The 24,742-nt window shown below is 57.4% G+C and overlaps 3 protein-coding genes across 3 annotated transcripts in view; 1 reads left to right on the top strand and 2 right to left on the bottom strand.

The window, feature by feature from the left end:
• MORN1 (MORN repeat containing 1) overlaps positions 1 to 5,649 on the bottom strand; it is an 86,671-nt gene extending 81,022 nt beyond the window's left edge. Inside the window, exons 1-3 of the mRNA XM_045299224.1 lie at positions 5,574 to 5,649; positions 808 to 879; positions 49 to 147 (exon numbers count right to left, since the gene is read on the bottom strand). Coding sequence (XP_045155159.1) covers positions 49 to 147; positions 808 to 879; positions 5,574 to 5,649 — 247 coding nt within the window. The remainder of the gene's footprint in view (positions 1 to 48; positions 148 to 807; positions 880 to 5,573) is intronic.
• A 321-nt stretch (positions 5,650 to 5,970) lies between these two features.
• Positions 5,971 to 19,507, top strand: RER1 (retention in endoplasmic reticulum sorting receptor 1). Its single transcript, XM_004705214.2, has 7 exons — positions 5,971 to 6,076; positions 10,689 to 10,776; positions 11,993 to 12,097; positions 13,676 to 13,775; positions 15,518 to 15,596; positions 17,076 to 17,211; positions 18,550 to 19,507. The coding sequence occupies exons 2-7, from the start codon at positions 10,696 to 10,698 to the stop codon at positions 18,637 to 18,639; spliced, it is 591 nt and encodes a 196-aa protein (XP_004705271.1). The 5' UTR covers positions 5,971 to 6,076; positions 10,689 to 10,695; the 3' UTR covers positions 18,640 to 19,507.
• A 959-nt stretch (positions 19,508 to 20,466) lies between these two features.
• Positions 20,467 to 24,310, bottom strand: PEX10 (peroxisomal biogenesis factor 10). The gene is made up of 7 exons (XM_045299223.1): positions 24,306 to 24,310; positions 23,937 to 23,986; positions 23,691 to 23,822; positions 22,865 to 23,247; positions 21,942 to 22,120; positions 21,743 to 21,878; positions 20,467 to 20,966 (listed from the first exon to the last, which is right to left on the bottom strand). Exons 1-7 carry the CDS (start codon positions 24,308 to 24,310, stop codon positions 20,898 to 20,900), a joined length of 954 nt encoding a protein of 317 aa, XP_045155158.1. The 3' UTR covers positions 20,467 to 20,897.
• Positions 24,311 to 24,742: the final 432 nt, after the last annotated feature.

Raw genomic sequence — 24,742 nt, 5'->3', positions numbered from 1 at the left:
AGCCACCACCATGTGCCCCCTGCACTGCCCACGCAGGCCCTACGCTACCTGAGGAGACCCAGTGGCGGCGTCCTTCCCCGGTGATCTCTCCGTCCACAAAGTCGCCTTCGTAGTAACTCCCGTCTTTAAAGAGCAGCTTCCCGTGGCCTGTGGAGACACCCTCAGGTAAACTCCCGCAGAGACCCAGGTGGCTGCGAGCACACCCACTCTGTCAGCTCCCCGTGTTACCAGGGCCGCAGATTCCCACATAAAACCTGGCGGCCTACCTGGGGGACCCAGCTTTCTCCTCCTCTGTCTGTCTCAGGCCCCCTCTGTGTGTGCAGAGATCTCTGTCTACCTCAGGCCCCCTCTGTGTGCAGAGTAAGGTCTACTCCACAGTGGGTTCCCGGGCCTTTCTCCCAGGGTGCTCAGGAGGGGCTTTCTAGGAGGGGCTCAGGCTGTTGGCCTTCCAGTTGGTCAAGTGCCAGCCATGTATTTGGGCCACCGGGACCCAAGTGAGGGCTAAGGAGTCAAAGGCCTGGAGCTGCAGGGAGGGTTTCCCAGCAGTGGCTGCCGGGGTCTCCCGGGACCTCACTGCCTGGCAGACCTGTGTGGGGCACTGGGGCAGCACTGGATAGGGCAGCCTAGGTGGCGGTTTGGACCCGGCTGTCATCAGTTTCCACTTGAACGCACGGACCAGGCCGCAGACAGTGGGCCTGCAGCCATGGCCGCTTGTTCCAACTGAGCAGCACCCTAGCCGCCTGGAGCCCTGAAGGGCCGGGAAGGACGAGCATGGGGGTGGGGGTAGGGGGGGTGGGCACTCCTTACCATGCTGCCTCCCTCCTTTCCAGTCCCCCTCGTATTGAAAGAAAGAGTTGGTGTGGACGTAGACGCCGTGACCTGAATGGGGAGGAGAGGCACCGCGTGAGCGTGTGGAAGACTGATGGGGTGATACCATGGGGCACACGGGAGTGGGTCTCTTTGGGGACCTCTAGAGGCAGCACCAAGGGGAAGCGGGCAGCTCCCAGGGGACCCTTAATGGTGCCTGTGGCCTTGGCTGCCCACGAACTCTTCCTGTCTGCACTGGCTGCCCCAAGGCTAGGCCTGCGGCTCCAGGGGGTGTCCCATGTCCTGCACCTTCCTGCGTCCCTGGTCTCAGTCATGCCGCACACGGATGGAGCCCATCAGGGATGGAGGGTGACCTCCTGTAGATATGCTAAGGAGCCCTGGTGGCACAGGGGTTAAGAGCTTGGCTGTCAAAGGTAAGGCCAGCATTTCCAAACCCCCACCCCCACCAACTGCTCTGTGGGTGGATGACGTGCCAGCCTGCTTCCCTGAAGACCCTGGAAAACCAAACTCACTGCTATGGGGTCGATGCCAACCCCGAGACCTGATAGGACAGGGTAGAACTGCCTTTGTGGGTGTCCAAGACGGTAAGCCCCGTCTTTCTCCTGGGGAGCCACTGGTGATTTCCAACCGGTGACTTTGAGGATTCGCAGCTGGACGCATGACCACTGTCTGGCCAGGGATCCTCCCATGAAGACTGCCATCTTGGAAACCTGGTGCGCAAGTTCTGCCGGGTCCTGTAGTGGCGCTATGGGATGGGATCGGCTCAATGGCAGAGGAAGTTTAAAATGTATGTTGGGTGCTGACTCCTTCCTGTGCATATTTGTTATGTCAATGGCGCATCAGCGTGTGGAGGGTCTGAAGCCAAGGACCTTTGAGAGACAAAATAAGCAGGCCTGGCAGGAAAGCAAGCCTATAGAGGGGTGAGTCTGGGGCCTGGGGAGCTCGCCAGGGACCTTCCCCAGATGGACAGAGCGCGCCTGCTCCTAGAGCCATTGTGCTACCCAGAAGGTTCTCGCTGGTCCGTCTCTTCCGAAGCAGTCAGACAGGGGTTCTTCCGACCCACCGGGAACCTACGTTCAACAGAGCGACATATCGCCGGGTCCTGCACCGGCCTCACCATCGTTCATGTTTGAGCCCCTGCTGCAGCTAGATGCCAACCCATCTTGCCCAGGGCCTTCCTCTTTCTTCAAAAAGCTGCCCCTCGATTTTACCAAGCATGATGTCCTTCCTCCGGAGTGGTCTCTCTGAACAAGTCTAAGGTACGTCAGCGGAAGTCCCGCCACCCGTGCCTCTAAGGAGAATTCTGGCTGTACTTCTTCTGAGACAGATAGGGTTATTCTTTTGGTGGTCCATGATACTTGTAACATTCCTCACCAACCCCACAGTTCAAATATGTTGATTTTTCTCCGGGCTCCCTTGTTCCATGTCCAACTGTCTCATGCACATGAGGCAGTTCGGACTAACATGGCTAGGGTCAGGCACACTTTAGTCCTCAAAGCGGCATCCTTGCTTTCAACACTTTAAAAAGAGGTCGAATTACCCGATGCATTGCGCTATTTGATCTGGACTGCTGCTCCCATGGGCGTTGATTGTGGCTTTATCCAAGCAAGATAAAATCCTTGACAACTTCAATCCTTTCTGTTTGTCCCGATGCTACCTGTTGGTCTGGCTGTGAGGACTGTGGTTTTCTAAACTGAGTTGTCATCCACACTGGAGGCTGCAGTCCTTGTTGTTCATGAGCAAGGGCTTCAAGTCTTCCTCACTTCCAGCAAAGTTGTGTCATCTACATAATGCAGGTTGTTAATAAGCCTTTTTCCAATCCTGATGCTGCATTCTTCCACAATCCGGCTTCTCTGATTATTAGTCTGTATACTCTGCTGAAACTTGTCCACCAGAGATGCCACTACTGGTATTAGAAATACCAGTGGCAAAGCTTCCAGGTGCACAGCAACACGCACCTCAAGATCTAATCTGAAGTACAGTGCTGTTGAATTTCATACACTTACAAGGAAGACCAGTTAGTATGACTATTAATCAGATGTATGCGCCAACCACTGATGCTAAAGATGAGTTGAACATCTTTATTAACTTCTGCAGCATGAATGTGATCACACATGCGAGCCAGAAGCACTGGTAATTCCTGGTGACTAGACGGTGAACATTGGTAACTTCACATTCAGTAGTTGGAAAATATGACCTTGAAAGACTATAGGGATTGAATGGCAGATTTTTAGAAGACCAATGGCTTATTCAAGTACCTTCTTTCAACCACAAATGCTGTCTATGTGGACCTGCTCAAATGGAAAATATACAGGAATCAAATCAACCCCATCGGTGGGAAGAGATGTGTCTGGACTAGTGCCAGTCCACTGCAGAGCTGAGTTTTCATTGCTCACATGCAAGTTCAAGTTGAAGAGAATTAAAACAAGTCCATGGAAACCAAAGGACAATCCTCAGTATAGGCCATCTGAGTTCGGAGACCATTTCAAGAACAGATTTGAACCACTGAACACTAATGACTTAAGACCAGATGAGTTGTGGGTTAACATTAAAAACATCATTCACAAAGAAAGCAGGTTATTAAAAGGACAGGAAAGATAGAAAAGTCCAAAATAAACGTCAGGAAAGTCTTTGAACCTTGCTTTTAAAACATAACGAAGCCAAAGGAACCAGAAGAAATAATGAAGTCAAAGAGTAGAATGGGAGATTTCAAAGGGCAGTGTGTTTTATTGACTGTGCAGACATTTGACAGTTGGCATCACAGCCAATGATGAGCAGTGTTGTGAGGAACGGGCATCCCAGAGCACTCACTCTGCTCACACAGAGCCTGTACGTAGACCACGAGGCAGCTGTCTGAGCAGAACAAGGGGCTACACTGCATGCCTTCAGATCAGACAAAGTATGAATCAAGGCTATGCCCTTTCATACCATTTTACCACACTTATCCAACTGCGTGTTCAGCCAAGACTCTGAGACTCTGTCCTGCAAGAATGCAATCTCAGGATTGGAAAAACACTCACTAACACCTGAAGTGCAGATGAGGCAGCCATGAGCCAGGGAGGAGGAAGGTTAGCCAGGTGAAGGTGGAGGAGGGAGTCCTGGGAGTAGAAGCAGCATCCATGAGAAAGAAAGAGAGAGGCAGTGCCCCAGGAGCCAGTGGTAAGAAACTCGGGCAGGGCCTCGTTGGGTACAAGTGAAGATTTTAACAGTGACAGGCGGCCACTGAAGGGTTCCATCAGGGGAATGGCCAGGCCTGGGTTTCAGACCACACTCTGGCAGGGGGTGGTATCAGGGGTGGCTTGTCAAGCTGCTTCCCTGGTCTCCCCATCCTGAATTCCCAGTCTGCAAGCCTCTTAAAAACTTCCCTGTGGCCTGAAAGGCGCATGTGTGCAGAAAGTATCTGCTGAGTGAGCGATCTCGAGCTTCCTAGATGGAAGCTAAGTGTTTCTCCTGACCATGAGTTATTGGAGGTTTATTCTGCTTCTGATAAAGGGTGTTCTCTTAAATGTGTAACTGAATATCACTTATACACATACACACACTCAATTACAGGTCTTGCCCTTTGAGGCCCTGTTGGACCGTTCTTGCTCTAACCCAGTGGTTCTCAACCTTCCTAATGCTGCGACCCTAATACAGTTGCTCATGTTGTGGTGACCCCCAACCATAAAATTATGTTCGTTGCTACTTCACAACTGTAATTTGCTACTGTTATGAATCGGGCGACCTCTGTGAAAGGGTCGTTTGGTCCTCAAAGGGACCGCAACTGTAATTTTGCTTCTGTTAGGAGTCGGGCAACCTCTGTGAAAGGGTCGTTCAACTCCCAAAAGGGTCGCGACCCACAGGTTGAGAACAGCTGTGTGCCAGGTGGGGCCGGAAGCCGTGGAGGGCCAGGTGTGCTCCTTGGTGCCAACCCTCCTCCAGCCTGTGGCGGTTCTATTCACCCCAACCCTCTTCTTTTGCTGCCCGTGCGAACGACTTGTGCCACTGCACAAGTCCATTGCTCGACCATCAGCTCTACCCTGCCTGCAGCCCTGTTTTCAAGGCACAACCTGGGGTCTGGGTGAGGGCAAGGGGTCACCACAGGCTCCTGAAACAGCCACAGGTAGAGGTCAGGGTCTAGCTGAATGGGCATAAGCATGCCAGCTCTGCTGCTTTGACTTGATGAGCGGTTCCTATTGACGCGCTTTCAAAGGCATTTCGACCCAGCGTCAGGTTGGTGCCCGTCCTAGCTCATCCTAATTCTGGACTGCTTCCTCGCAACCATCGGGCGTGGAAACCCTCATCTCCGAGGGCCCAGCTGGTTCCATACTTTGTGTGCCTGGAGCGCTTGCCCACCCCAGCCTGGGGAAAAGGATACGTAGAGGCAGTCCCTAGGGCCGCGTGAGTTGAGTCCCTTCCAGGCAAAGGGCCGGTGGAGACGGAAGGACTGGGGTAGGGCGCGCGGGGGGCGGGATGGGGGTGCGGCGGCGGCCAGGGCTCCTTCAGGGAGGGGGAGGCCTAGGTGGGTGCGAGTAGAGGCTCGGATGAGACAGACGGCCGTTAGGATGAATCCGCGCCGGGGGTTTGGATGCCCGGAGTCCTAGGAGCCGTCGCCTCTAGGACTTGGACTTCCCCAAATGAAAATTTTGGGGTGGTGGTGTGCATCGATCGCTGGAGATCCTCTTCTTTCGAGTTCCCGGGTGGAGGCCTGGTAGGGGTGCAGGGTAGTTCGACCTCCCATCGCCCATAGGCCCTGCGGTCGTTACCGTCCCGCGGCGGACGCCCCAGCTTGTTCCGGCGCGGCGAGACCGGAATTGGGGCCCCAGGGCCGCCGTCTGCCATCTTGCCACTAGACGTTTGCCTTAACAACCAGCGAAGCCCTCTCCCATTGGCTCACTGGTCGCGAAGGGGCGTGGCCGCAAGGGCCTGTCTTTGGCAAGTAACAATCTCTGGCATGGAGTATGCCCGACCGGGAACCGGCGAGAGCAACTGCGCCTGTGCGACGCGGAGCATTTCCGGCGTCTGGCGTCTTCCTCTAAGCGGCCGCCCCCCCAACGGGCTTGCAGTGCGCACCGGAAGCGGAAATGGTTGGAGCTCTAGGCCCCGCCCCGCGGCCATCTTGCAGGCCCGGAGGCGGCGCCGCGGCGGACGGAGCGGAAGTGCTGGCTTGCAGCGTCCAAAGCTGAGCGAAGCGCGGCGCGCCGCCTGCCCCGTCCTCCTTCCCGTGGCCCTGACGGAAACCGTGGCTCGGCCGCGGCTGCGCTGCGAGGTGCCAGGCGGGAGCGGGGCGGGACGGGCCGGCCTGCCTCGGCGGGCTGCGTGGCGGCGTGTGACCGGCCGGGCCGGCGCCGCCTCCTTCCGGGCTGTCAAGGCCGCGACCGGCTGCCTGCGGGGAGGCCCAGGGCCCGGGAGGTTTGAGAACCCCGTCGCCCCGCGCTGTCGGGGACCGGGGGGCGCCGCGGTGGCCACGCCCCCTCCCGGCCCGCGCTGCTGGTGGCCGGGGGCGGTCCGGGAAGGGGTCACCCGCCCGCCCACTCTGGCACCTTCTCCTTCCTCCTCCTCGCTGGCAGGGGCATCCCCGGAAAGTAGTCGGTTGCCCACCCCCAAATGCTGGGAGAATGGCGATGGATTTGTTAGGGTATCTCTTCTCCCCGCCCCGGTAACCTTGTTGTTGATCAGAGTTGGAATGTAGGGTTCCAGTATTAAAGCGTCATGATGAAAATGCCGAACGGGCCGATGGGGAATTATTAGTTCAGTGGTTCCGTATTATATTAAGATCGCATTCCAGATTAAGGTAATAAAAGAATAAATTCTCCCGACTTTTTACCCATCTGTGGCCACGCAGATACAGAGGTACAGTGAACACACGCCTGCTGTGAGTGGGGGCCCGGGCGGGCTGCCTTCAACTTTGTGCGACCCCTCAGTGAGCCCCATTCCGGGAACCTCACGTCGGAGAGGGGGTATTCGTCTCGGGAGTTTTCCTGAAGTGATTTATCCTTAAGTTTGCTCCCTAGTGTTGTGTCCAACCGGCTACCTCGCACGAATGAGTAGTGGAAACAATCGCGTGGAGCCTGTGGAGGCGCCAGGCACAGCCCTGTAACAGCCCCCATCCTGTGTGGGAAGTGGCTGCAGTTCAGCTCACCTCACCTCCTGGAGGAGGGAGGGGCTGGAATGTGGGGAAGGCTTAGATAAGATCTGGAAGGTGTTCCAGGTCAGGGCAGCACCCCGACTTAGGAAGGTGCATGACTTGCGAGGGGGCCCCTCCAATACCACGTAGAAGGCTTTGGGCTTCATCCTCTGAGGTGATGCACACAGCTTGGTTACCCCTGGTTGAGAAAGGGTGAAGGAAGCAGTGGATCCCGGGAAGATGGAAAGCACATTATTGCTAGAATCTAAGGCATGGGTGTACTTTTATTCCTGAAGATGAGGCGATTAAACAGCTAATGTCCTGCCTGTTTGCTATCTAGCAGGCACTTCTGGGCAGAAGGACCCACCTGTGAACCACACAGATCCCCACTTCAGGAACCTGCTTTCTAATTCCAAGAAAACTAGCAACTAGACAGCCATTGAGTCGATTTTGACTCATGGCACCCTATAGGATGGGGAAGAACTGACCCTGTGGGTTTCTGAGATTGTAACTCTTGACCGGATTAGAAAACCTCATTTCCTCTATGCAGAGTAACTGGTGGTTTTGAACTGCTGCCTTGTGGAACGCAGCCATCGAGTTACCACAAAGGCATGTGCGAGGGCTCCTTCAATTCTAGTAGGAGGAACTAGCGAGCTGAACTAGGAAAGATGCCAGCATTGTTGAACTAAATTAAACCAAGGGAGTGTGACATCAGAGACAGGGTGGTGGGTCTGTTGGCCCTTCTTAAAGGGGTGCGGGGTGCCTTTGGACTGGGCAGAGAGGAGAGGCTCTCAGGCAGAACAGCTGCGAGGGTCAGCCCTGATCCCTGGTCTGGAACAAGTTGGACGTGTTTGAGAGCAACTGGGAGGCTGGCCCGCCCGCTGTTGCAGCTTCCCGTGCCGGCCTGGGTGTTGAATGCTTAGCTTGGCCTAGCCCAGCCAGTCCTCTGCGGACCCCTCAGGACGACAGTGAAGGCGCTGGTGCCCTGCGTACAGGGTGGAACATGAGGTGGTGGTTAAGTGGCTTGTCTAGGTCATGCCGCTAGAAAGTGGCAGAGATGGCTTCTCTAATCCCAAAGCTCCCACGTTCGGAGTCTGTGCCCCAAGAGGTGAGTTCCTCCAGCCGGAGAGCCACACTCCAGGCCAGTGTGGGAGTGTGTGAGTGTGGTGGGCTTTCCTCATGGCCCTCCGGCACAGATATGGAGGCAGTGGTGCATCAAGGGCACGCTCTGATGGGCTGGCCCGGTATTTTTGTCTTGAGTTTTGCATCAGTTCACAAAATGTTTAATGTCAACACTTTGGTTAGCAAGCATGCTTGGCGTTAGAAGGAAGTAAAACTCCAGAGCGCTTGAAAGGAGGTGGAGGCTGACAGATTGCTGGAGTGCTTCTACTGGCTGCCTTTGGCTGGAGTCGCTTGCCGGTTATAAGTAGCCTCTTCTGTACAGGACCCCTCCCCAGTGGGGGGAAAAGTGCCCTGCACAGCGGGGCACCGTAGGTAGCTCAGCTGTTGAGTGAAGTCACAGCCCTCAGGAGAGCAAAGGGCGATTAAAAAAAATTTCCCTCTGCTAGGGTTCCTGGCACTTTGCTCTGTCTGCTCTGATGTGTCCAGGAAGTGGAATGTCAGGCTGTCATGGGATGGTGTGCAGAGGTGTTTGCTCAGAGGCTCTGTGCTAACCTAGCAGGAGAAAGCCTATCCAGGTGACTCTGACTGGTATCACAGAGCTGACTCGGGGCAGGAAGGTGCGCCAGCCCCACCGAACAGGTGGACTGGGCCAGGGTCTTGACCCTTGTGAGCCTCCGTGTCCTTAGCTGTGAATGGGGCGCCTAAGATCAGCCTCAAGGCTGGACATGTGTGGTTGAGTGGTCAGTATGTAATAACTTGCATCACTCTACAGATGAAGGAACTGAGGCCGGAGGGTCAGCTGGAGGTCTCGGCCGTCAGAGCACTGAATCAAAGCCAGTGCCCTTGGTTGGACCCGGGGCGCATCTTGGGTTTCCGAGGCTGTCAGCCTTTGTGGAAGCAGGCAGCCTCATCTTTCTCTTGCAGAGTGGTGGGCAAATTTGAACCGATGACCTTGCAGTTAGCCGCCCAATGCCTCACTCACTGTGCCACCAGGGCTCCTCCACCAGGCAGCACAAGGGAACTTAATACCACACTGGAAACTGGAGCCTCCCCACTCACTGGCCTGCGTTCACAGCCAGCACCCTGGGGAGGCACTATTCTCGGGGGGGAGACTGCTGACACACTGGGGGCTTCTTCGCACATTGGTGCCTCATCCTTAAAGTAGGAGTGACAAGATGCCTTTCCCCAGCTCCCCAGCCTGCTCGGGCGGGACCCACACGTGCCCAACAAAGGGAGCCCATGGCCAGCCCGGGCAGGGCAGGTGCTCAGGCCATGAAAACCCGTTCCTCTCTGAAGCAGACTTTGCTGTCCCCACCTCTCTTGGTTATTTGGAAATGAAGTGTGAGACTGGGAGCTGACCCTGGCACCTGGGTTTGCTCGGGTTCATTCCTTTCAGAATCAAAGGCACCTGTTGAAATAGAAACAGAAACTGATCAGAACTGGGCCACAGATCACCTGACAACCGAGTCTGTGCAGTTCTGTGAGTGGGCAGGGCTGTCAACCTGTGGCACAGACCACCGGGTTTACTTGGAGAGCCTGGGTGGAGCACATAGTTAATGTGGGCAGGAATGGTTTCAGGTTAAAGTCCACCAGAAGCACCTTGGAAGAAAGGCCTGGCGATTACTAGTAGACTCTCCACTGAGAGCCTGTGGGCTGCAGTTCTGTTCAACACCTGCAGGGGAGCTGTTGCCACAAGTCAGGGTCAGCTCAGTAGCCACTGGTTATTTTTAATTAACCCACGCCTTCTTAAAGAAATAACCAGTTTAGAAAATGGTTTAGAGTTTGGCGGGTGTTGGGTCTGAGCCTATCTGTGATGAGGGACTCGCCAGCTCCAGGGGGCTGCCAGATGGCAGGGAGCAGGGCAAGCATGCAAACCAGGACATGCACTGGGGGCAGGCCCCCCAGGAACTGGCCGACCCCGGAGGGTGTGAGCCCTTCCACTGCACCAGGGGGAGAAGTGATGCCCACAGCGCCCTGTGGGACAGACATGGCTGGGGGGCTGGGAGCTGGGTCAGGGTGGCAGCCCATTGCCACGTCTGGGAGTTTGGACTTAGTGTGAGGGCAGCTGGGTGTGGATGGGTGTCGTGCCAAGTAGAGGCAGAGTTGGAAGCCCGTGCAGCACCTGTGTGGTGGCTTCTCTGGTGCCACAGGTGTCCCAACGTGGGGGGCTGCAATTGACACGTATGCTGATTTGTAGTTCTCAGCTTGGATTATTGGGGGTGGTGGTGGTACTGAGACGGAGGGGGGGCATGCTGCACCCATGGGCTGAGTGGGATGTGCCTGCCGGCCCCAGCCTTTCCAACAGCCCAGCCCAGGGCCATGAGGAGGGGGCTTGGGAACCACAGCAGGGGCACTGGGGTACGAAACGCAGGGCTGTGTGTGTGAAGTCTGAATGGGCCATGATTCCATGAGGGCTTGTGAGAACTGACCAGCTAAGGTGTGGACAGCCAAGTATCCATGGGACTCCACCCTCAGGAGGCCGTCATCCCAACCTTGGCAGGCCCAGCTCTGACCATAGGGTGGGAGCCCAGGTGTCATTGAGGGACTGGGATGCCGGCCTGGCCCTGCTTCTCTTGTGCGCCGCCGTGCCCCAGCGTGCGCCTTCACTGAGCTATGTGTTGTGTTTCCACAGTTACAGAATGTCCGAAGGGGACAGTGTTGGCGATTCCGTCCATGGGAAGCCTTCTGTGGTGTACAGGTTTTTCACAAGACTTGGACAGGTGGGTGTGCTGACTGGGCCTCAGGTGACCTCATCTCTTTAGAGAAGGAACTGCACTGGTGACAGCCTCGCCCCTCTGCCGGCTGAGGGGCATGTGCCCTCAGGAGAGACCTTTCCTGCCACCAGGGGAGGATTTGCGGGTGCATGCTTGGACTGGTCGGCTGTAGGACCCAGTTGGTAGAGCATTGCAGGCTTTGGGGGCCGCTGTGACTTGTGTCACGCACATGGTCTTTGGGTTTTGTTATTCACGGCCTTGGAGAACATGAAGGTGGGACTAGTCGCAAGCCTGGCAGACCCAGGTGCTACCGTCCCACCTCTTCCTAGTCACCTGCTCCTTTGTCGATCACACGGGTATCCCCTGGCCGGGGATTGGGGTGTTCCAGGAGGCCTGGCCCTATGTGCAAGCTGGTTCTCCACCCCATTTTCCACAAACGCCCCCTCTGGAAGTCTTAGAGGCGGCATTTGTCGTCTGTCAAGTTTGGACATGGAGCCTGCCTCCAAAAGGGCACCCCTAAGAGACCCTGCCCCACGGCTGGTCTGGCTTTCAGCCCCAGGGAGAGTCTGGTGCTGCTGGGGTGCAAAGCTGGAAACACGGATTCTTCATTCAGGTAGCATGTAGGAAACTGCCGACAGCTGTTGAGGCGGAGTGGTGAGCGGATGTCCATGTCCGTGATCGCACCCACACCTCCCGGCCGAGCTCCCTCAGCACATGCACAGCTGCTCCAGCGGCCCGCACGCCTGCCTCTGGCGCCGAGGTCTGGGCTGCAAGGGCTGTCAGTAGAGGCTGTATACCAGGCCGAGGGGTGAAGGGCTTTCAAGGTCCCTGTAAGGCGCCCTGTGCTTTTCCCCCTAGTCTGCCCTTGAGGCTAATGCTGTGGCCACCTCCTGTGATGGACTGCTTTCTCACCTTCACTGGTGGGTCAGAGATGAGCTGGTCCCAGGGATTACTGTGAATCCATTCTGATGAATTGTGTTAACTGTCTTGTGCTAGAGGATGGAAGGGTGGGTAAATGGACGGATGGATGAATGAATGAATGAATGAACTGTGTGTGTGTGTACAGACAATGTGATGTCTTGCTGTTTGGGTTCGTTCTTCTTAAAGTAGAAAGCAAAGGGGTGAGAAGAGAGGGTTTCCACTGGCAGCATGGCCTGTAGCAGTACATAGTGTGACAAAGTGCAGAGCTACAGTGTGTAACTATGTGAACTTGTGTCACCAGATCTACCAGTCCTGGCTGGACAAGTCTACCCCTTATACAGCGGTGCGATGGGTCGTGACGCTGGGCCTGAGCTTCGTCTACATGATCAGAGTTTACCTGTTGCAGGTATGTGTGGCAAAGAGTGGGACTGGGGTGAGCTGGTGAGGCGCTGCATCTCCGGGGCGGACGTGGGGCACTTTCTCAGTTGCACCTCTTGGGATAGGATACCACCTCAGGCTCTCCTGTGTGTCTGTCTGTGAAGGTTTCCTGGCTGGGAATACTCACGGGCCAGCTGGTTTCTCGGAACACACCTTGAAGGCAGGCATTCCCGCGGGTCTTGGAGGTCATGATGTCTTTTTTTATGATGTCCCGGGAGGTGCTTGGGTTCTTTTGAGTTGGGATGTGCTCTCCTTTCAAGGAGACCCCTTCTTCCTCCCCAGGGCTGGGGGACCACATGCAGCCCAACAGGTGGCGCTGTTGAGTACTGCGCTGTGGGAAGTTCTTTTTCTCAGAGTCATGGTCCAGTGGCCTCCTGGGATATAGTGTGACTATGGGGCGCTCTCTGGTTTGCCGATGGAATGCCAGTCTGCAGGTACCAGGAGCACTGAGTGTTTAAGTGGGGACTCCTCTATTCTCTCACAGAATGGCCTAGAAACCCTGACTTGGTGGGGTTAGGCACAGGATCACCAACTCTGCTCTGAACCGAACTAGTGCTCTTTTGGCCCTGCACCATGAAGATACACCAACAGGAAATGATTTCCTTGTCTGCACCTTGTCTTCGACCGTTGGACTTAGACTGGTGAAGGCTAAAAGTGGCAGTGGGACAAAGCTGAGGTTTCAGAGCGCATCATGCAGCCCTGGTTTCTGCTGGGTCAACTTGGAGCTCTTTAAACCAGTGGTTCTCAACTTGTGGGTCGCCACCCCTTTGGGTGTCGAACGACCCTTTCATAGGGGTCATCCGATTGATAACAGTAGCAAGATGACAGTGATGAAGTAGCAATGAAAATACTTTTATGGTTTGGGGGGTCACCACAACACGAACTGTATGAAAGGGTCGCGGCATTGAGAACCACTGCTTCAAACGAAGCCACTGGCCGAGCGTGGGCTGTGTTTGGAGGCCTGCTGTCAGGGTGGCCGCCCCAGATGTCTGGGGAAGCTGTGCCTTCAGCCTGTTAGAGCCCTCACTGTGGATGGCTTCCTGATTCACCTGGTCTGCATTTCTTCTGTGCTGAGGGTGTGACCCTGGCCGGGCGTCTTTGGTCATGCGGTAGTGCGTTGGAGAGAGTGCCAGTCTCAGCACCGGGTATCTGGTAATGCTTCAGACGCTTAACACTATTGTGCTGTGTTCCAAGTGGGGGTGTGTGCCTGAGGTGGGCTTCAAGCCCCCGTGCACATCAGAACCCCTTGGGCGCCCTGGGCTGTCCCACACTGAAACCCAGTGCTGTTTTGAAGAAACTCCTTTTCTGGGCCCCCCTCTGCTCAGTCTGGTGGCTTCCCATCTTCCTGTCCTGATCCAAAACCCTGGGAATAGCCTGCCGTCGTGGAAGCCCATTATCCTCAGTCACCTGAGTTGTCTCGGGTTGTCGCCCACTCTTCAAAAGTCCGTGAGAGCAAAGCAGACGGTCCTTGTTTGAGTGGGAGCATGTCGGGTGCAGGGGAGGGTGTCCTGCTGATCTGCTCACCCTTCGCACCCTTCTCTTTCAGGGCTGGTACATCGTAACCTATGCCTTGGGAATCTACCACCTAAACCTTTTCATAGCTTTTCTGTCTCCAAAAGTGGACCCCTCCCTAATGGAAGATTCAGGTAAAGTGGAGGCTGTGGGTGGTGGTGGTGATGGGTGATCCGTGCACCATAGGCTCCATTCTCCTCGCCCCCCCCCCCCAGCAGTATTTGAGTTGGGCTTACAGTGAGTGGTGGTGAGGAGAAATGGGGTTGTAGGGTAACCTGATTTTTAGCAGTATGCCAGGCCAGGCTCTGAGCACCATACATACATGAGGCTCACGGCAGTAAGTAACTTGCCCTGGCTCACGTGTCAGAGGAAGAGTTGGACCCCAGAGCCTGGGTGGCAGCATGTCAGTGAGGGGGCTTGACCCCACCCATAAGGCCTCTGTCTCACCTGCCCAGGGTTCTCAGCAACTCGCTGGCTCTGAGGTGCTGAGCTGACTGCCCTGCCCCTGCCCCTGAGGCTCCTTTGCTCTTGGTACCTGGCCAGTGGGGGTGGTGCCCCAGCAAGGTCGAGGGAGTAGTCCTTGGTACAGTTTGTCTGCTGCCCCGCCAGGAAAGCCTCTTGGCATGGAGTGTAGAAGTCACACAGGCTGGTCTCTGACTGACCTCCTCTAACTCCCAGGGGGAAGGAGACTCCCTGTCAGCAGCCCACGGCTGATTGTAGAGGTCAGGCCTGCCTTCACTCTGGGCCTTTCCGCAGATTCTGACCCCGGCCCTGCATCCTGCCACTCTCCTAGGTTCAGCGATTCAGCACTAGCCACTGGCTCACTGTCGGAAGTGCACTAGGGAAATAATGGCTCAGGACCAGAGGACAGTTTTGCCATTGGGGCAGCACTGTCACAACTGTGCCCACAGGCAGGCCTCTCCCTTGGCCTCTGCCCACCTCCAGCAAGTGTTAGCACAGCTCTTCAGCTCTGCCAGCAAGGGCCCAGAGACCCCACTTGGCCCACTTCCTGAGCCTGGCAACCCTAGCCCTGCCCAGTGCCTGGAGGGGCACCACTCGGCCAGCAAGCCCCTCACCTTTCTGGCGCCGTGGGCTGGCTGCCCACCAGGACTTCTGGCCTGTGCTGCTGCTGTCTCGTCATCGCCAGTGCCAGCTCAGCATCTCAGGCTGAGTCCAGGAGTTCTGAGCACGGGGCTCAGCCACTCCCCGCGCTTCTCTCCTAGGGTCCTGGGCTTCCCTCTGCCCTGGGCGTGCCTCCCTGTCGGCCTGTCAGCATGGCTGGACTGACCTATCCCATTGTTAGTGCTCCCCCTGGGTGTGGACCCACCTGACGTAAGGCCCACCAGCCACCTGGTGGAAGTCCCCCCATGGAGGGAGAAAGGATGTGCACGTAAGTGGCGTTTTCTTGTGAGGTTTGTCCCCAGGTTATCTAATGAGAGTCGTCAAGGACACGCAGTGAAGCACGCTCACTGAATGCGGCCATTGGGAGAAGATAGAAACTAGCTGAGACCCCTTTTATCTGCTGGGGTTTCCTCAGCCAGTGGGCAAAGTGCACCTGCCCCAGGTGAGAGGAGAGCCTGTGGCCCCCTGCTGTGCACCTTCCAGAAAGGTCCACTCCTCCCTCTCTTCTGTGCCCCTTCACAGGACAGCTGGCGTGGGCCATGAGCTTGCTTAGGCAGTCATTTAAAGTGTCTGGTTCTCTTACACGAGACTTTAATGTGGCACTTCTAAATCAGTGAACTGACTGGTCAGTTGACTGGCGAGCCCAGCCTACCTTCTGGGTTGGAGGCTACCTTCCCGCACACTGGCCCGTCTGGAAAGATGGCAGGCCGGGGGACGAGAGCGGGGGCGTCAGCTCAGACCGGCTGCCTTTCAGATGATGGCCCTTCCTTGCCGACCAAGCAGAATGAGGAGTTCCGGCCCTTCATCCGGAGGCTGCCAGAGTTCAAATTTTGGTGAGTTCAAATTAAGGGGGTGGAGCCCTGGGAGTGGAATGGTTCCGAGTGGGGCGACTAACCCCCCAGCTGCTCCACGGGAAGTCCTTGTGATTTTATTCCTGTCCGGAGTTACAGTGTCGGAAACTCACAGAGGCAGCGCTGCCCTCTCCTAGAGGGTCGCTATGAGTTTGTTTGAATCCTTAGGGGATTGGAGGCAGGGCTTGAGCTCCGCTGGTGGGTCAGACTGGACTGAGTTTGGGCTGGCCAGTAAGCCTGACTCTCAGTGGAGTGGGAGCTTTGTGGCTCCCTGTTTTTCTAAACCCTCGTCTGAGGCTGGGCGGGGCCAGGTGTGCCCCGGGAGAGACCCCAGCATTGGGGTGTGCTCCTGTTCCAAGTGTACCTCAAACTAGCATGGTTCTTGAGGGTAATCAGGGACCTCACAAATCCAGGCCCTGGGGAGGAGGGCCCACTGCCACGCTCCCTCCTTGCTGGGCCTCTCCAATCTCTGCAGCCCGGCCTGCTCAGTCTGCTGAATGGACAGCCCATGCCTGTGGTCAATGGGCTGGCGCAGGTTTCTCCTGGCTCAGCTGCCCGAGCCCCAAGCAGGGAGCCGCTCGCTCTCTGCAGCCTCGGGAGGGGCTGCTTTGTGTGAAGGGCACGGCTCTGGGAGGTGATTGTGCAGCAGCACACGGGTGCAGGCACTGGTGTGGGAGTTGAGACGCTGTGTGAGCCTGGCAGGTGGAAAAGGATGAGTGGTGCCTCTAGGCCAAGGACACCACACAGACCGCCTGTCCGTCCTTGGTCTGCCCTGCGCTGCCCACAGAACCCCCATTCCTTGGTTAGGGGATGGAATAACTCGAGTTCAGCCTGACGTTGGCACTGCCAGCTCTTTGTTTGGGTGGGCGCTTGGTGGTCTTTGTGGGAGGAGTGTGACGTGCCAGAGCAGGTTGGTGGCTAGGAGAGGGTGAGGGTGGGAGGAAGAGTGAAAGCAGGTCCTGAAGGCGCTCAGCGTGAGGCCCGGGGCCGGGCAGCCTGATACGGAGCCCACCTTGCTCTGGAGGAAGAAGAGCCTGGGCTTCGTCACTGGCCGCAGGTGAGGGGAGCTGCTTTAGGGCCGCGGCAGCAGGATGGTGGTGCAGCAGTGGGGGGTCGTGGTGGTAGTTGGTGGACGGACAGGCAGGGCTGCAGTGTGGGTCTGGGCCACAGCCCTCCCACCTCCCCTTTCTCTGAATTCTGCACTGCCCTTCTGGAGGTGGTGGACGTAGATATGGGACAGAGGAGCTGAGGAGCCTCAGAGAACAGCAGTTGGTCTGTGGACTGTCATGGTGACTGACATAGGTTCTGGGTCACAGTAGAGCCACTGGGAGGGTTCCGTGGCCGGCTCACACCAGCCCGTCCTGTGCTGTCCCTCTAGGGGTGGATCTTTCTGAGAGCTGCCTGCTGGCTCGCTGTGGCTGAGGCTGGCTCGTGGCCATGCTAACCTGCCCCTCTCCTCAGGCACGCAGCCACCAAGGGCATCCTGGTCGCCATGGTGTGCACGTTCTTCGAGGCGTTCAACGTGCCGGTGTTCTGGCCCATCCTGGTGATGTACTTCATCATGCTCTTCTGCATCACCATGAAGAGGCAGATCAAGGTAACCAGGGCACTGGGACTGTGTGCGGTTTTCAGATAGGGGTTGCCGGCCTGGGAGGTGCATTAGGATGGCGAGTTCCAGTCTGGGAAGTGCTTCAGGATGGGGGAGGGGTGATGGTCTTTACTGTGGGGGGTGCTGTAGTCTGTGAGGTGCATTACGATTGGGGGTGATGGTCTGTGAAGTACTTCAGGACAGGGGTGACACAGCCTATGAAGTGTTTTCGGGTGGGGGGTATCTTAGTTAATCTAGCAGTGCTGTAATGAGAGAATGCACATGGATGGCTGGAACAGAAATGTCTTCCCACAGCTCGGGGGGCTGTGCTTGTTAGTCTGAATTCAGGGCACCAGCTCTAGGGGAAGCCTTACTTTAGCGGCCCTTGGGAAAATTCCTTGTCTTCTTTCAGCATCTGTGGGCTGTATGCCCTGGGAGATCTCCATGTGCCTTGGCATCAATCCCTGCCCCTCCCCTGCTCCCCGCAGTCTGTAAGGTTCTTAGCACAGGGACCTTGGTTCCACTCCCACTGCTGCTTGGTTAGGGCCCTAGGGCCCTCCTTCTGTAAATGCTTCTCTCCTTTTATGTCTTGTCAGATAAAAGGTGGTGATGGGCCCCACCCCAAGGACACTCTCTTTATATCTGTTAGGGCTAAGTCCCCAGTAGGGTGGTGCACTCACGCTACCCTAGCCCCCCCTAAGGATGTCATGGGGCATGGTGACATCATCTCAGCTTTCAAGCCTCCGAGAACCATGGCCCAGCCAAGTCGACACAGATTTCTAGGGAACACAATTGAATCCATGACCCCTGGGGTGTTTTGAGACAGGGGTGTGGCTGTGGTCTGTGGGTGCCTTAGGGTGGGGATGAGAGCAGCCTGCGGTGCTTGAGGGTGGGAGGACCCCAGGGCCTGCTCCGAGCACTCAGCCAGCACGAGCGGCCAGGTGAAGCTCTGTGCACTTACCTCGCAGTTGGTTATCAAGCTTTAGTTCTGCTGGGTCAGTCTTCAGATGTTCACAGTGCCCCCGGAAGGCCATCGACCCTGAGGCCCCAGTTCTGAGGCTGTCACGTCAGAGTTGTGGGGCCTGTGCAGCCCTGCTTCCTCAGGTGCCTGCCTACCCCCTCACTCCGTCAGGGCCCCGAGCCATCTCACCTGTCCCCCGCCCATCTGGCCTGTATGCACACGAGCTAGGCCTGACACCTGTGCCCAGTGGAGATGTCAGTGTGGGCAAGTGGGCTCTCTACCATCTGCCTGTTAGGGAGAAGTGGGTCCCTTCGCTAGGTCAGGTTTTGGGAAATGGATTTTTGAGAGCCACCTGTAAACGATTCGGCATGTGTTTCTCTTCCCAGCACATGATCAAGTACCGGTACATCCCGTTCACCCATGGCAAGAGGAAATACAAGGGGAAGGAGGACGTGGGCAAGACATTTGCTAGTTAGAAGGCGGACTGACTCCATAACCCATCTCTCAAGAATGGTTTTGAGCCATTGTAACAATGCCTTTTTTCTTCACATAAAGTAGTTGATTATGAGGAAGTCGAATTTTCTTTCTAAAAAGGAGCTTCAATTATTTGTATCAGATCGATCAGGTTCTGGAAGAAACTGGCATTTAAACCAAACTGCATCGATGTATCTTTCAGTGACGTTCAAGTATTCTGAAGCGGCTTGAGCCCTACGAAGCCCGGGGCAAGGGACCATGGGGAGGGGGGGTGGCGGCAGCCTCATTGAAGTTCTGGTCACCCTGCAAGGCTGGGAGCTGGGGGACGGCGCAGCCAGCGTGAAGGACCCTCGCTCTCCAGGACACCTGCAGGCAGGGTCTGCACACCCCGGGCCACGTCAGACCCTGCAAGAGGGTGACCTCGCCTGATGTCGCTTGTCTGGAGGAGCCTCGCCAGTTACAGAGGACTCCCAGTCTCTGGGTTTCCTGCCAGCTTCCAGCCCCACCTCACCCCTGTGTCCCACCGGCCTCCGATGTGATGACTCAGCCTGTTCTGATCTGGAGGGCTTCAGAGCGACACAGAGAGATTCTATATTTTAATCGTTTGAGATTATTTTGACATACTTCTTTAATATGTAAAGTTGTTTTTTTGGATTAATTTAAATTTGTTTTCCCCACAACAGCAGCCCCTTTAAGGAACCGACAAGACCGGGAAAGTCACGTGGGTTCTGTGGGTTTTCTACAGGGGTGGGAGCCAGAACTCGGACCTGCATGTCAACTTTTTCATGTGATAAAAAAAGCAAACAAGCGCTTAAAACCTTTTACTAAGTGACTTTTTAATCCAACTTTATTAAAGCCAGTGTCCCCTTTCCTGTGTTAGTCTGTCTCTGAAACAGCCTGGTGTGGGGGTCGGGGTGAGAGGAGAGCTCCCTCCTGGCACTGCCAGACAGCTGTGGGAATCTGCATCTGCTTGGCTGTGGGCTGGGCTGCCAGCCATCCCCTTCCTTCCGCTTGCCACTTGAGAATGCTGGCTGCTAACAGCCAGCTCTCCCTGGAGCGCCTCTGGGGCACTAGACCCCTGACCCCTGCTGAGCTCACGGAAAACCAGCCTGTAGGTGCCGTGATGCTCACACGAGGGCGTCTTTTCCTCCAGAAGAGTGTAGAAGCACTTCCCTCACCACAGTGCTAGTAAATGCTCAGGCCTCCAATGTGAGGAGAGCATGCGGGGGTGTCAGGGTGGCCTCAGCGACTGGTCTGGCCCTCCCCCAGGGCCCTGGGCTGCTGCTTCGTGCAGAGGCAGTTAGCAGTGGCCTGTCTCGGGCACGCTGGCCTTTATTAACTGAGGAGCATGGGTATCGTTCTGGGCCTGACAGCTGGGTCCTGCCCCATTAGAAACCAGGACTGGCTGATGGAAGCCTTCATCTGAAGCCAGCTCCCAGCTCGAGGCAGGCCCACTGCTGGGGCGGGACTGCACCAGCCGCTTCCGAAACCTCCGGCTCACCTGACCTTAACACCGTGCCACCTTTTGTAGTGAAGCCTCACCTCAGGCACAAAGGACACTTAGAAGACCAGTAGGTACATAGGCACAACAGAGAAAACAAGTGTGTATAGGGGTAGAGAGGTGCTGGCCTGCCATAGAGCCTGCTGGGAAGGTGCTGCCGGCTCCCCAGGGCCTCTGCTGAGTACTAGTTCGCATGGCAACCTCTCCTCAGTCCTCGGCGCATCCAGAGGCAGCTGAGTGTGGTGCATTGCCATGAAAACTAACCCCCTCCTCAAGCTGCCAGCCCCAGATGGGACCCCACCCCCACCCCTGCCCCACTCCCCTCTAGCTGACCATGCTAGCCCAAACAGGAACCACGAGGTTAGGTCTTGCCAGGTGCAGGCTTGGCTTGGCTGCTGATGGAGACCCACTCAGAGCCCTGCCCACCCACCCACATGGTCTGGAGCAGGCACTGGCTCCTGTGTGCACAGTCACTAGCCGGAGCCCACTTGTCCTCCAAAGGGACTACATTCCGGCTCTGGCTAAGTTCCTGCTAATGAACTTTTGAGGAAGAAAAGGAAACCTAAGACTATCCAAACCAGTGCAAAGCCTGAAAAGAAACTTTAAATGTGGACCGCTGCTGCGCCTTGCTGGGTCCCAGTCTGCAGCCGAGGCTGTCTGCTGCACCAGGCTCTGCCGCAGGGGCTCGGGGCTCGAGGGCCTGTGAGGGCGGCTGGTGCAGAGTGCTTCTCCCTCTGGCTGGCTGTGCAGAGCCCAGGACTAGCGGTAGTGCCGCAGGTAGACCAGCTTCTGGGGTAGGAACTTCTCCCTGCAGAGGGGGCACTCCGTCTGTAGGAGAAAGGCCACGGCTGCTCTTAGCGGCACCCCGCCCTCACCATACCCGGGTTGGGTTCATACCAACCTGAGGAACCCCTGTCTCCCCACTCTGGTCCACTGCCCGAGTGGGTGCCTGCTTCCTTCCATTTCAGCCTAGGGCAGGGCAGTGGGCGATGGGTGTGAGGACCAACCTCTCTGTTACCGCCACCTCCAGGTGAGGACACGTGCTGGCCCCAGGCAGCTATCATGGAGGACAGGCCTTGCCTGCTGGGGACGGTCGACTTGGACAGAAGGGGGTTCTGAGAGCCAACTGGCCTGCAGACCCCAGATGGGCTTGTTGCATCACAGCTGAGAGCTCCAGGTTCAGTGGGCCTGACAGTGGTTGTACCGGGTCCGACTGGGAAGACATCATCCTGCTTGTGTGGGTCTGCCGCAGTCACATGACATGCCCAGGACTGCTCAGACAGCGGGACCCTCAGAAGCACCGGGGTCCTTCCAGAGAGCACATGTGGTGACCTCTGCCTGTACCACCATAGCAGGTGAGGTGCCTGGGCCCACTGGGTGTGTGTGTGTGGGCAGGGCCCTATGTGGGCACTAAGGACACACAGGTGGTGAGGGCTGGTGTGTGGCTGCCCAGACACACTGGTCTGTGGGGAAAGGACCACTGTGCCAGCTTCTGCAGCAGCTTGGCTTCAGCCAACTCCAGGGGTGCCCAGTCATGTCCCCCACTCAGTGGGCGTTCAGAGGTGGCATCCAGGGGCCTGCTGCACCCCACCTGCCATGCCCACCTTGGTGTTGCTCCACTCGGTGATGCACTCCCAGCAGAAGAGGTGCCCACAGGGTGTGGCCGTGGCGTGCCGGCGCTCCTGCAGGCACAGTGTGCACAGGGCATGTCTGGGGCCAGCCCGCTCCTCTGCGTGGCTCCTGGGGGAGCAGATCGGAGATGAGCGCCATTCCTCAGCCAGCTCGGCCCCGTCCACTGCGTACCTGCGGTAGGACAGGTGCCGGTGCAGCCTCCACTCCTTCCTTGCCCGCTGCCTCTGCTTGAAGCTGTACAGCTGGACCCCGATGGAGAGCGCCAGGTGCAGCAGTGAGACGGCCCCCAGCAGCTGGTAGGAGGCGCGGGCCTTGAGCTCCTCTCCAGGTGGCAGGTGGTGTGTGCGAAGCTGGGCAAGGGAGATGGCTTGTCAGGACCCCAGAAGGCAGGGCCGCCTGTCTTCAGCCTCCACCTCCCTGTCCCCAACGACCACCTAACCACGCTGGTGTGAGCGCCTCCCAGACAGCTCTTCTCCTGGGGCTGGGAGCAGCTCAACAGGGCGGACCCTGCTCTCCGAGAGAGGACGGCCCCCCACGAGGCCCAGGGTGGCTGCTGGGGAGTGGTTCAGAAGTGACGTCTCGGGACTGCCCCTTAACCATCCCAGTGCCAGAGGCTGTGGGGAACAGAAAAGTTATTCCCCAGGTTTCCCCCCAGGAAGGAAGCCATTCTTGAGAACAAGGACAAGGTGGCGAGCTGAGGGAGGGCCAGGTGAGAGAGGGGCTCAGGGCCCGAGGACTGGCCCCACCCCTAGCAGGACAGCTTGGTGCTGGATACAGTCGGGGCACAGCAGTGTGGCTGGGCTCGGAGACAAGCTGCTACCCGGAGCAGCACCCCCAAGCTGCGGCTGGACCAGCCCCAGCTTGTGTGCAGGGCTCCCTGGGGAAGGGAGGGCCCAGGGCTTCCCCAAGGCACAGTGTCCCTGACAGGAGAGTGGCCACTCCACTGGGCAGGGCTCGGATACCGGGCTTTCTATGTCTTTTACAAATGCTAACCACAGACCACTGTTTCCCAAGCAGAGGTCTGGGCCCCAGCCAGCCCCACTGAGAAGAGCCAAACCATGTGTCTCAGCCACAGGTGGCCTGGCCGCACTTACGTAAGTGACGTGGGTGAGCCTCTTGGCAAGGTGGTAGAAGACCCCGCTGATGTAGAAGCAGGCGACATGCAGCCGCCGTAGGTAGGCGAGGCCACGTGAGCAGACGTGCAGCCCCTGCAGGAGTGTCCTCCGCTGCTGCTCGTTCAGGTGGCTGGCACGCTGGTGCAGCCAGAGCCTCACGCCGGAGCGACCTCGCGCCACCGAGCCTCCGCTACCATCGGCTTGCAGCTCATGTTCCAGGTGGAGCAGCGCCTTGTCCAGCACGTAGGGCAGGACTGTGTGCAGCGTGACCAGCAGGCTGCGGCGGAGCCACGAGGGCACCTGGCGCCGGGACGGGTCCACCTGGACTAGGCCCACGTACTCCTCGCCCAGGGTCTGGTAGCCTGCAGGGGAGGGGTGAAGGCCTCAGCCTCATTCTGCCCCCCCGCCCCCCAGACCACGTGGCCTCGGCCTCTCCCCCTTGGCCTCATTGTGATCAGTGGTCACTCTGCCTTGGGTTTGTTAGGCCGTAACACCCATTTCTCCAGGAGCAGCAGCCAGGTCCCCACAAAGCTGCCCCCCAAAGCCTGCCACCTCTGCCCTCTCTGTAGCCTCCAAGCCCCTCTTTCAGCCACTTGCCCGCCTTGCTGGTCTTCTCAAGCCTCTCCACTGGTGGCTGCCCCGATGGCGGGGCTCACTGGGGGCCCATAGTGAGTGCTGACTGGGGGCATGTGGCCCCTACAGGACAACTGTGTGTCTTGGGTCTGGGGAGACCCCGGCTACTCCTGCACACCCTTCTGCTCACCCACTCCGAGTCCCTCAGCGCAAGGGCCTGCGGGCACTATACCTGCCAGTGTGGTGAGGCTGAAGTAGGCTAGGTCGGAGAGCAGCTCGATTTCTTTTCTCCACTCCAGCCACTTCTTGGCACCTGTGAGAGATCCGGACAAAGGTCCCACCAGGGAGAGGGGCAAGACAACACCTCCACGTCACCCCCACGCCCCCGTGCCAACCCCAGCTGCCAGGCCGAGCCCTCCCCAGGCTCTGAGATATACTTGGAGCCACTGAGATATACACCCCTCTGGCTGGCCTCCACCTGCCTTAGCTTCTTCATCTGAGACCTGGGTCTTCTGAGCATCTCCCCACCTGCAACCACATGGAAAGGTAGGGCCCCCCACCAGTCTCGGGTTCAACCCCAGCCCTCCCACATCCAGGCTTTACGACTTCAAACGAGTTACATGAGCTCTCCAGACTGTTGGCCAACTGAAGTGGGGTGGGGGTGGGGGTGGGGGTAGGTCTGAGTCTGCCCAGAGGCACCTCTGAAGCAAGCACAGCCTGGTGACCTGACTGGGAAAGTTACAGCCACGGAAGACCCTGTGACGCACAGGTCTGGGACACCCCAGGGTTACCCTGAGTTGGGGTCTCCTGGGTGACAGCTGGTGAGAAGGGAAGGGACGGCTCCTACCGCATGGGGTTGCTTTCAGGCCTGAGGGAGCATTTATCAGGCACCGGGAACAATGCCTGGCACTCAGTGCCAAGTGTTTGTCAAATAAAATACACATTTTTGCAATTGTTCTGGTGACGTCAGCCTCCCACTGAAAATCTGCTGGCGGCTACCTGCTTAGTGGGCCCAGACAGGAGCTTGGCTGTCCCTGAAACCTGCCTAACCACTTCTGTGACTCCCTGCTGCCAGCGACACTTTCACTTGGGGCCCCTTCGTGCTCCAAGGCCGAGGCTCCCGGAAAGCTGAGGCTTCCCTAGGAAGTGCCGCCGTCCCCGCTATGTGCTGGGCCAGTCTGGTGGCCTTCATCTGTCACCAGCCTGGGTACTTCCCGCGCGCACTTCACGGCAAGCAGACCCTGGGGAGCTGAGCCTGGGCTCGCGGGTGGGCAAAGTGACCGG

The sequence above is a fragment of the Echinops telfairi genome, unplaced genomic scaffold (genome assembly GCF_000313985.2).
Source record: "Echinops telfairi isolate 266 unplaced genomic scaffold, ASM31398v2 ScPeMD7_7457;HRSCAF=8495, whole genome shotgun sequence".
Classification (NCBI taxonomy): Eukaryota; Metazoa; Chordata; class Mammalia; order Afrosoricida; family Tenrecidae; genus Echinops; species Echinops telfairi.
Note: the sequence above shows the minus strand (reverse complement) of the source record. Positions and strands in the feature narration are given on the sequence as shown.